At 46.0% G+C, this 12104-nt stretch overlaps 1 protein-coding gene across 1 annotated transcript; it reads left to right on the forward strand.

Annotated features, from left to right (window-relative positions):
* The first annotated feature begins 5065 nt into the window (after nucleotides 1–5065).
* LOC116709134 (uncharacterized) lies at nucleotides 5066–9482 on the forward strand. Its single transcript, XM_032547487.1, has one exon. It carries the CDS (start codon nucleotides 5184–5186, stop codon nucleotides 9243–9245), a length of 4062 nt encoding a protein of 1353 aa, XP_032403378.1. The 5' UTR covers nucleotides 5066–5183; the 3' UTR covers nucleotides 9246–9482.
* The last annotated feature ends 2622 nt before the right edge of the window (nucleotides 9483–12104 follow it).

Raw genomic sequence — 12104 nt, forward strand, 5'->3', positions numbered from 1 at the left:
CCTGGAAGTCAGCCCGGAGACCAATGAGACGCACTATGAAGCCCTGGAGGCAGCCCGGGAAACTGACAGGACTCAATACGAAGCCCTGGAGGCAGGCCGGGAGACCGACACGACTCGCTACAAATCCCTGGAAGTCTGCTCGGAGACCAACAAGACTCGCTACAAAGGCCTGGAAGTCAGCCCAGAGACCAACGGGACTCGCTACGAAGCCCTGGAGGTCAGCCGGGAGACCAATGGGACTTGCTACGACGCCCTGGAAGTCAGCCCGGAGACCAACGAGAGTCACTACGAAGCCCTGGAGATCAGCCCGGAGACCAACGGGACTTGCTACGAGGCCCTGGAAGTCAGCCCGGAGACCAACGAGAGTCACTACGAAGCCCTGGAGGCCTGCACGGGAGATCTACGGGACTCACTATGAAGCCCTGGAGGCAGCCCAGGAGACCGACAGGTCTTAATACAAAGCCCTGGAGGTCAGCCCAGAGACCAACGGGACATGCTACGAGGCCCTGGAAGTCAGCCCGGAGACCAACGAGACTCGCTATGAAGCCCTGGAGGTAAGCCCGGAGACCGACGGGACTCAATGCTAAGCCCTGGAGGTCAGCCCAGAGACCAACAGGACTCGCTACGAAGCCCTGGAAGTCAGCCCGGAGACCAACAAGACTCAATACTAAGCCCTGGAGGTCAGCCCGGAGACCAACAGGACTCAATACAAAGCCCTGGAGGTCAGCCCGGAGACCAACAAGACTCAATACAAAGCCCTGGAGGTCAGCCCGGAGACCAACGGGACTTGCTACGACGCCCTGGAAGTCAGCCTGGAGACCAACGAGAGTCACTACGAAGCCCTGGAGGTCAGCCCGGAGACCTACGAGACTCGCTACAAAGGCCTGGAGGTCAACCCGGAGACCAACGAGACTCGCTACGAAGCCCTGGAGGCCTTGTTAAGGAATCATGGCTATTTTTCATGGTTTAATATAAGTTAAGCTAATGCCATGTGTGTTTAAGTAGACCAACATTCCTTTGGACAAAAGCAGATGCAAGCAGGAGTTCACAGATAAACATTTTCTGGCAAGGTTGTAACTTAGAGCAGCCATAAAACACTATGCTCTTGAAAGGTTTTAAATTAGGAGGCCATAAAGAATATCTTCCCCGGCTCGCAGGTCAGAGGTCGGGGGTGTCTCAGGAGTTCAGAGTTGCATCTGGAGTTGATCACAACTTAGGAATCTTGGAAACACTGAGGTTTAATTTCTGATACACCTTTTTAATATTAATAGCAATAGTGTGTTAGATTAAAATATATTACCCAAGATACAAGTACTAATCTAGTTAAATGGAATGTATTTGAAAATGTACTAACTATGACAATATCGGAAACCAAAAGGGAATGGTTTGAATGTTATGTTTTACAGGATGAAAAAGACTTCTATCTCATTATTGTTTGTGATAAGGTAAAGATTCAAATCTTTGGAGAAGCTGACTGCAGAGGAGCAAGATAGGTTTTGTGAAAATAACTTATAACTTTAATAACTAGAATGACTCTTGATATTTGTCATTAAAACTCAGGGGAAGGTCTAAGTATTTTCCAAGGTAGCTCTTGGTTGGTCAAAACAGAGGTACGCCCTATTTGCATATATTAACAAAGAGAAACGCCTTCACTAGAAAAGGGAATGCTCAATAATAAGAATTCAGACAACTGCCCTGTTTTGCTTTTAAGCATCAGCTGTCTCCAAAGGTGCCTTTGTTCTTTTTCTTTTAATTCTTTTGTCTCAGGTAAAGAATGTACTTCTGTGTACTCTGAAGTTTTCTTGTTAAATTCATACGGTGTTTTCTATTGAATTAAACTCTGCATTTCTGTGACGTCATCGTGCCTTGCCGTTTCCTTGCCGGCCGTGACGACATCCACTCGGGACCCGGGCATCCAGGAGGAAAAGGAGAGCCATGCTGTTTCCAAAACTTAAGCTAACTTATTAACTTTCCTCCTTAATAATTTGGGGGCTCGCCGGTTACGGATTCTGAGCGGGTGGCTCTGTCACGCGCTGGCCCGGTTCGGCTCGGACGCTACAGTCGGGTAAGACTCTTTGATTTGTTTCCGTGTCTGCGACACGTGGGCGATCGGTGCTGGCTGTTTTGGTGTGTGACTACAGGGCTGGAAGCTGCAGATGTATGTAGATGCTTTTAAAAGATTTTGTTGTTAATAGCTTTGAATAGACACGGGTACAGAGGATCGTGGCAGGTCCAAGCAGTCGGCTTAACGTTACCGCTGTTATAAGGCTAGGTTTTAAGTGAATTTTTCCTGAAGGCTTAATTCTGTCCCTTCGAAAAAATTGGGAAAGTTTGTGTCTAGGTTGAATCACCTTTCTGTGGCAGGATTAAGGACTGAGATTTGAGTTGTATCACTCGGAGGACTAAGATAGAGTTGTATCACTCGGAGGACTAAGATAGAGTTGTATCACTCGGAGGACTAAGATAGAGTTGTATCACTCGGAGGACTAAGATAGAGTTGTATCACTCGGAGGACTAAGTTTATAAGTTTGGAAATAACTGCAGTTTTTTGCCGGCATTTTATTTTGATTTTTTATTTTATTTTTTCTCCCCTCTGTCTTGTACGTTTGTCCGAAACTGTGTTTTGTGTCTCTGTGTTTCTCTGTGTTTCTTTGTGTTTCTCTGTGTGGAGATCTGTGCTTGTTGCTGAGACACGAGGCTGTTTGAATCTGTGTGCGTATCTGCGTGTGTGTGTGCGTGTGTGTGTGTGTATGCTAATTGCCTTGAGCGGAACGCTGTGTTTAAAAAGCGCTGCTTGTGTGAATTTGCGTGGTTTTTGCTACATTTATTGTACAGTTATTATGGATACTGGGTTGACAAATGATGTTATAGGCCATTCATATAGTCTGGCTCCGTGGAAAACTCTGCGGGACCAGATTGCGGACTTCATTTGTATTTATGATAAACAACTTGGTCTGAATTCGCTTGATGTGACGGCGGAGGAATTGAAAGTCAGGTTGGAAAATGCGGTCAGCAAAAACAATGAACTCCTAAGTGCTGAAAAGCCGTTAGGACTGATTCTGAATGCTTGTCTAAGTCAGGCTTCAGCTGATAGGGATGCGGTGCGTGGTGAAAAGGATGGGGCTACTCTGTTTCGCAGAAAGAAACTAATTAAAAAGCTGGAGAATGCGGAACAGGATAGGCAATTCTGGGCTAAACTTCTGGTGGGTTGGCAAGGGACGGATCACCTTTATGGAAAGGGTTTGGTTACGAAGGCTTCGGACTCATTACACGCCCCGGTTGATCTTTCGGGGGTTTCCTCTGACCGGCCGAAACAGAAGTTTAATCCATCTGTTGCTTCACCCCCACCCCCATATAATGACACTAATCCCTCTTGCACGGGGCTGTATCCAGTGTTGGATGTTCGCAGGGGCACCGCTGAATGGGATCTCCTGAGGGTTCCTCCTCAGAGTTCTTCTGCTCCACCGGCGCGGGAGGATCCCGATTTAATGACGCCATGCCCGGCGTCACCTCTTGCTGTTCGCTCTGTTTCTGATAGTCTTCCTATGGCGGATCGGGTTCTACGTGAAAAACTTTGTTTTTCTAGATATCCTTTGGCGACTTCTTCAGGTGTGGCTCAGGTTTCACGTCAGTTGAGCAGCCCTGCACCTTCCTTAGACTCTTCCTCACAAGAGGGGGAGCAGGGGGAGGTTCAGTTGAATGTAGATGTGTCACTGGTTGGCCGTCTGGTTGAGGAGCCCCCACCCATTCGGGGAAACTCAGTGTCTTCTCCTCATATTTTGAAAGATCATGTGAAGTTTACCTCCGCTCCGATGCAGCTTCGGAGTGGACGTACACTGTATGACATGCAGAGAAGGGATGTTAGTCCCTCCCCTCGTGGGGTGAGCACACCACGGAGGGGCGGTGCCACCTCTAATGCTGTCACTTTTCGGGAACGACTTTCAAGTTTAGGCAGGAAATCACAGGGGGGTATGGATGATTGGGACTCAGACCTTTCAAATGGATCGATTCATTCTGAGGACCTGTCAGTACGTTCTGACAGTTCTTCTCCATATGCTATGCCTTTAATAGTTTCACGCCAAGGACACAGATACAAGCCGTTTTCTTTTGGAGATTTACAGACCCTTATTGAAAAATTACCATCTTTGGTGGACGGTGCTATTCCTTGGTTACATGCATTAGATTCACTGACAGGGGGGTTGACCTTAGCATTGGGGGATTTCAGGGCAATTTTGAATCGTTCAACAACGACAACAAATTGCCGTGATGTCGAGCTGTCTGCGGGAACTGTGAACTTCCCTGATGAGACGCCTCTTACAGCTGTTCTGACTCCTGTGGGTGCGGCCTTGAGGGATATATTTCCTCCTGTGTCGCTGTCACTTATTCCAAAGTTTTTCTGGGATTCCAAAGAACACCCAAAGGTATTTTTAGACAAAGCCATAGATATTTGGAGGCGACAGTCTGGGGTTCATCCAGCTGTTGCTACATTAATGAGGGAACATTTTCGTCAAGCTGTTTTAAATGGTGTCCCTACTTCTGTCGCTGCTTCAATGGGGACAAACCCGGAGTTGAGATCTTGTGACCATGCGAAGTGGGAATTGCATTTGTTGCATAATATGCAGGTTTTTCAGGATAAGGAGAAAGAGAAGGAGAGAGAACAAGAAGATCTTAAGAATCAATTATTGAAACTTCAAATAGGAGAAGCTAAACAGAAATTTAATCTTGCAAGACAGGAAAGACAGGAGGTTAGAGCTATGTTGGCGGCTGTTGCACGCGCTCCTCTTCCGGTGTTTCATTCTGGTCCTGGCGTGTCAGCTCCTCGTTTTCGGTCTGGTCCTCCGGGGTGGCGTGGGGGCAGACGGGGAAGGCCTGCAGTGTCGGTCGCGCGAGGAAGGGGTGGACGCGGCAGAGACAGGTGTTTTTATTGTGGGGAGGAGGGTCACTGGGTTCAACAGTGCCCTCACTATATATCAGATGGTACGTTGCCAGACTTGACATCACAACAAACTCCGAATGCTGCATTGCTTCCGCAACGTCCAGGACAGTTTTCTCAGGCTGGACAGTATTGACACACCCCGGTGAAGAACCTATGTCAGGGAGCTTTGGCAGATCCCCTGATTGATGTGACAGTTGATGGACAATCATTACCATTTTTGGTGGATACAGGGGCAACATATTCCACCATGAATGCTGTCATGCCTTCACACAAACTTTCTGATCAGACAATATCAGTGGTTGGTTTTTCTGGGGTGAAACAGACTCTGCCAATCTCCACGCCTCTGCACACGGTTGTGGGCAGACAGAAAGTGACGCATCCTTTTGTGTGCTCCCCCTCATCTCCCGTTAATTTACTAGGGAGGGATTTGTTGATTGCTCTGGGGGCAACTATTTTGTGTGGACCTGATGGATTACTTGTCACTTTTCCAGATGGATCGTCTCACGCCTGTTCTCCGGTTTATACCCATGGACAGTTTTTGCTGCAACAAGCTGAGGAGCAACTGGCTGACATATACTGGGGGCGTTTACAGCCGGAAAAGACTGATCATGCTGGAATTCTGTCTTGTTTTCTGCTTTGGAAGCCCTGGATTCAAGCGCTTGCTCCGTATGGTCCGACCCCTGATCTGCCCCATGTTACTTTGTTTTATGACCGAGACCAGACTGAATGGTTCCAGGAGCAGTTTGAGACACATTTAGCCGGTGGTGACTGGACTGTATTTTCACAGGACATTTATGTGGCACCGGAGGGGGTGGCTGCAGCTGTTGATCTGACTCAAGATCAGTCGTTTTGGTATAAAATGCAAGATGAAGCTGTTCCACATATTTCTTTGGCTCTCCATCCTGGCCATCAGGCCATGGAATTAGGGGGCGTGGTAAAGCGCTCCCTGGCAGTCTTAGACTGGCAGGCAACTGTTAATACAGACCTCTTTTTCTCTCCTTCTACAAACACCTACAGAATAAAGTGTTCTGCTGTAGACTCTGTAGTTTTGGAACATCTTCAACTTCCTAGGCATCATGGCAGGGAGTTGACTGATCATCCAACTGCAGCTGCAATGTTGGCTTCTCTGCCTGAATGTCTGTGGGCAACGGGTCCTACGGATGTGGGGCTCGTTGATGTCACACCTGTCACTTTTGATTTGCGACCGGGCCCTCCTATTTGGAGGTCTCAGTATCCTCATAAGCAGGCGGCGGAAGAGGGACTAGCGGAAACTATTGGGGGTCTTCTGGAGGCTGGTGTGTTAGAATCTTCCACCTCTTCCTGGAACACTCCTATTTTACCAGTCGAGAAGAAAGGGACGGGTAAATACCGCATGGCACATGATCTCCGGACAATTAATTCCGTTTTATTGACCCCTACGGTGCCAGTCCCTAATCCTCATGTTGCATTAACGAACCTTGATCCCTCTCAGACTTGGTTTTCTTGTGTGGACCTTGCTAACGCTTTCTTTTGTCTCCCATTGGCTGAGGAATGTAGGGATGTGTTTTCTTTCACCTACGGGGGTCAGCAGCTGAGATATACGCGTTTGCCTCAGGGTTTTGCTCTCTCCCCAGGGCTCTTTAATCAGGTTTTGAAACAGCAGTTAGCAGACTGCTCGTTACCGGACGGTGTGACTCTGATTCAGTATGTGGATGATCTCATGCTGGCAGCACAGTCGTTGGAGTCCTGCATTGAGGCCACGCGACGTTTGCTGTCACACCTTGCTGACAGAGGTTTTAAAGTGAGCAGGTCTAAATTGCAAATTGCGAGGAAGCAGGTTTCTTTCTTGGGGCGGACTATCACTGCGACTGGCACTCAGATGTCTGCCAGTCACAAATCTGCTATTCTCGATCACCCTAAACCACACACGGTGAAAGACATGCTGTCCTTTCTTGGTTTGACTGGATATAGTAGGAACTATGTTCCTAACTATACTGGTTTGACAGACCCTTTACGGGCATTAGTCAGGGAGCATGGGACTCGTAAGCTCAACCAGGCTTTGACTTGGAATGTGGAGGCGGAAGATGCTTTTATCTCTCTGAAACAGCAATTGGCTGCTGCTGCCCAGTTGGCTGTCCCAGATTATGCTTCGCCCTTTTATTTGGATGTTTCTGTTACAGAACTGACGGTTAATGCAGTTCTGTTTCAGAAAAAAGGGGGAGACAGGAGAATCCTCCAATATGTCAGCGCAATGTTGGATCCGATGGAGAAAAGACATCCGACATGCACAAGACATGCAGCAGGTGTGGGAAAAATGATTCAAAAGACAGCACACATTGTGATGGGTCATCCATTACAGGTTATGACATCACACAGTGTGGTGGCATATGTGAATTCACAACATTTCACATTAACTACATTGAGACAACAAAAACTGAGCAAAATTTTGGAATCACCTAATATAACTTTTGTACATAACGGAGCGAATATGGCTGACAGGATGCAAGATGGACAGCCACACAACTGTGACGAATTAGTATTGAAGGAAGAAAAGATAAGACCAGACCTACAAGCTTCTCCTCTAGAAGGTGAAGATGTGAAAAACTTTTATACAGACGGTTGCTGTTTTAAACATGACACAGACGGTTTGAGAGCAGCATATGCGATAGTGGAAGACTTGGGCAGTGAGTTTCATGTTTTGAAGGCAGAAAAGCTGCAGGGTGCCCAATCAGCACAGAGGGCAGAAGTAAAAGCAATGGTCGAAGCACTGAAACTAGCTGAGGGAATGAGGGTGAATCTTTACAGTGATTCAGCTTATGTGGCTAGCGCTGTACATGTGGAACTTCCTCAGTGGCTCAGGGCAGGATTTATGACTGCAACACAAAAGCCCATAAAACATGAAACTGAAATGAAAGAATTGGCAGAAGCATTACTCTTGCCTCAATCTGTGGCTGTGATTAAATGCAAGGGACATGATCAGAGCAAGACCAGAGTTGCAGCAGGAAACGCAGCCGCAGATGAAGCCGCTAAGAGGGCAGCGGGATACCTGACATCTTTGGTGATGGTGAGTACTGAACTTGAACAGGTCGAACAAAATCACCTTGAAAAAATTATTTCTCATCAGAAAACCGTGTCACCTGAGGAACGATCAGTCTGGAGAGCAAGAGGTGCCGTCTGCAATGAAGGACTCTGGCGGGGACCAAATGGTAAAGTAATTCTTCCTCCAAATATGAGATTCCAGGTTTTCCAGGAAGCTCACGGACTCGGACATGTGGGTATTGCACAGATGCTGAAAAATCTAGAGCACTGGTGGCATCCATTTTTGAGAGACATGGTTAAGGACTATGTGAAAACATGTGAAATTTGTGGACAACACAACGCAAAACCAACTATTAGGCCACCAGTGGGACATTTCCCTTGTACTACACAACCGGGTAAGGAAATAATTATTGATTTCACAGACATGGTAACACCCGTTAGAGGATACAGGTATGTATTAATGTGTGTGGATGCATACTCGGGCTGGCCAGAGGCGTGGCCAGCGAAAAAGGAGGACAGTAAAACTGTCATAAAGTGTCTGATCAATCATTACATTCCGACCCATGGATTTCCAGAGAAGGTGAGATCAGATAACGGCACTCATTTTAAGAATCAAGATCTGCAGAAAGTGGAGCAGCTGCTTGGATTGAAACATTCTTTCGGTACAGTATACCATCCCCAGTCACAAGGCAAGGTCGAGAGGTTAAACCAAACTATCAAACAAAAATTGGCCAAAGTATGTGCACATACCAAATTAAATTGGGTTGATGCTTTGCCTATTGCTTTGATGTCTGTTCGAATGTCTATTAATCAAACAACAGGGTTTTCTCCATTCGAGCTCCAGACCGGACGGATTTTTCCAGGACCTGGGAGTCGCGTGCCTGGATGGAAAGGTGAACTTGCACATTTATCTCATAAAGATTTCTTTACTGAGTTACAGAGTCTGGCTGCGGAATTTGTGAAATACCAGACGGCACAGGAGCGTCCAGCTTCAGGACCAGTTCCAGGAATCGACTGGGTGCGCCTGAAGGTCATCAAACGGAAGTGGTCTGAACCTCGCTACACCGGACCATACCGAGTAGTGGAGAGGACGTCTCATGCTGTTCGTCTACAAGGGAAAGGAGACACCTGGTTTCATTGGAGTCAGTGCACAGCTGCCGAGGAGCCACAGCGTGCGCTCCGTGATGTACAGGAAGAGCTTCGACTTCAATCTTCGGACGAGGAGCAACGTCAGGCGCTTCCAGGAGGGAGTGTAGCAGGAATTCCTGCCACAACCACTTCAGGTTCCTGAAATTCAAAGTTTAAAAGGCTCGGACAGGCATAATAATCCTGTTCCGATGTCCTTCCATTGAGGAAGAAGGAGATTTCATACTCTCCTTAAAAACTCACTGGAATATTGGCATAATAATCCAATTTTCAGTGAGCAACGGCTGCGAAGGTGGAAACTTGAGGTTTCCGACCGAGAAGGATCAGGCTACGAGAAGATCCACATAAACTCATTTTATTGCGAGTTTCGTTTTTGCGAACTGTAAAAGAACTTTCGTCTTTGCGCGTAATTTTTATCATTTTTTGAAGAAGACTTCATATTTTGTTTTTTACAGACTTTTAAAAAAAAAAAAAAAAAGAGAAAACTATTGTGTAATTCTTTATCTCTGCATGTTTTTGATTGGTGGCGGGTATATTTTTAAAATTTCCAGAATAATTTTTAGCTATTGTTATATACATATTTTAGTCTTATTTTTGCATTTTTACATTTGGGGCTGTTCTGTGTACTGTGTTTTTGGGTTGTATTCTGATAATTGAGTTTATGATTTTTTCATATTTGTAGAAAGATAAGTGCCTTTCACGCTTAATTATACCGGTGCAACTTTGCGGTTAAAAGGTGAGTATTAAAATTGTTGAATAACGCAGGATTACATTTGACAGGTTCGCAGGATGGGGTTCATCTTAAGATACATGAACTGGGAGTGGAAGTTTTTGCTAGGTGTGTTTCTTGTACTCAATTTGTTGGGAATGTGGGTTTTCGGAGGATCCACGAATGGACTCATTTCCTCACAGACACTTAATCTCCGACCGAGTCTTGTCGAGTGCGGAGTGTCTTGCGGAAATGCGACTGTTCGTGTGGAGCGTTCTTTAAGTCCTCCTGTTGATAAGTGCCTCACTAAATATCGTGGAATTGAGTTGAACTATACTCTGGGTACTGTAACTAATTATCAAATTGATCTGTGTGAGGTCATTCGTCGCTGCTGGTCGACCCCTCAATCCTGGCAGAAGACTTCTGTGTATTTGTGTGGTGATCTGACCTTCCAACGACATTGTATTACTCAGGAAAATGGGGTTCGACACTTGTGTCCCACTTGGAAATCGGCCTTCAGATGGGTGGGATCAAGTTGGAGTCCACCGTATGCTCATAAATCTGTCACTGAATATGACAAGGTTACCATAAGACGAGGGACTTTAAGACATTCTCCACCGACGGGTAAAAATCCTTTAGTGCTAACCATTTCCTCGATGCATGATGTTTTCTTTAAACAGTATCCGGCAGATTCAGCTGTTTATTTGACTCTAGGTGCTTCGGTTGATGATAAAGATCCACTTGGGGTTATTAAAATTAATATGGTCAGACCTGAGGGGGAGGAAGACAGGGATATGGCAATTCCGGATCAGCATGCGGCTAAGATTGATTACACAGCAGTTTCACCATTGGACATCATTCAAACAGCGACTGGATATAGGGAAAAAAATTTATGGCTGAATTGGATGGTACAAACGGCTAAAGAAACTAATATTGGGAACTGCATTGCATGTGCTACAGCTAGGCCTCATCTGTATACTGAACCTGCCCCATTACACTTGGGAGATAGTTGGGGTTTTAATTGCATGCTGAGATTAACAAATGAGGCAGATCCTGTAAATTGTGATGCGCTTGCCAAAATATATCCACCTATTAATAACTATACTCAGACGGGGACTTTTCTTCCGGTTAAGGGTAACGGTTTATATGTGTGTTTTAATTTTACTCATCTTAAGCCCGATTTTAATATAGGACAGATTTCCAGTGATTGGTGTAATGTTACTTTAACAGCGGCCGGACTCGGGAGTTGGGCAAGAGCTGGTCTTTATTATTTTTGTGGGGGTGATAGATTATATGTGCGTATTCCTCCTAAGACTGTTGGAGTATGTGCTATGACTCGCCTGGCTGTGCCGCTTATGGTTGTGGGTGAAAGACTTGATCCTGTGGGACCGGAGCAGGTGCTCACCTTACAGATACAGGGGCACAAGAGACAGGTGCGTAATACACGTTTTGATACTGCATTTGATTTGACTACTAATTCTCCCACTTATGTAGATGCCATCGGCGTGCCGAGAGGGGTCCCGGATCAATATAAATTGGCGGATCAAATTGCAGCAGGGTTTGAAAATATGCCAGTGTTATCAGCTCTTTTTCCTATCACGCCGAATAAAAATGTTGATAGGATAAATTATGTCCATTATAATCTTTTGAGGCTAGCGAATCTGACCAGGGATGCTGTTGGGGGTTTGAAAGAGCAGTTAGCTCCTACTTCTTTAATGACAATTCAAAATCGGATGGCGCTGGACATGCTGTTGGCCGAAAAGGGTGGAGTCTGTTTTATGTTCCAGGAGAGCTGCTGTACTTTCATTCCGAACAATACGGCCCCTGATGGATCTGTCACTCGAGCGTTGGAAGGTTTGAGAATTTTGAGTAACACTATGCATGAACATTCAGGTATTGATGGCGGCTTGGACAGGTGGTTCTCTACTATGTTTGGTAAATGGAAAGGGATTGTTATGTCATTGTTAGTTTCGGTGGCTACGTTTGTGGCCATAATAGTCACATGCGGATGCTGCTGTGTTCCGTGTATACGCTCGCTTATCATTAGGCTTATTGCAGTTTCAATTGAGAAGGGAAGCAGCGGCCCACCGCCTCCACCGCCCTATCAGATGCTTTTTCGGGGAGCTGCTGATGGGGGGGTTGTGGAGCTGGGCGGTTCTGTTTGAACAGGGGGAATTGTATTTGAATTGTTATTTCATTTAGTATAGTACGTAGTTTTAGTTCCTCTATTAGAATGCATAATCGATTTGTTTGTGAGGTCTGATTTATATAATTCTCAGACCTCAACAGGGGGAA

This window comes from Xiphophorus hellerii, chromosome 19 (assembly GCF_003331165.1).
Source record: "Xiphophorus hellerii strain 12219 chromosome 19, Xiphophorus_hellerii-4.1, whole genome shotgun sequence".
Lineage (NCBI taxonomy): Eukaryota > Metazoa > Chordata > Actinopteri > Cyprinodontiformes > Poeciliidae > Xiphophorus > Xiphophorus hellerii.

Coding starts and splice junctions, on each gene's coding strand:
- LOC116709134 (XM_032547487.1), top strand. CDS start 5,184: ATGAATGCTGTCATGCCTTCACACAAACTTTCTGATCAGACAATATCA.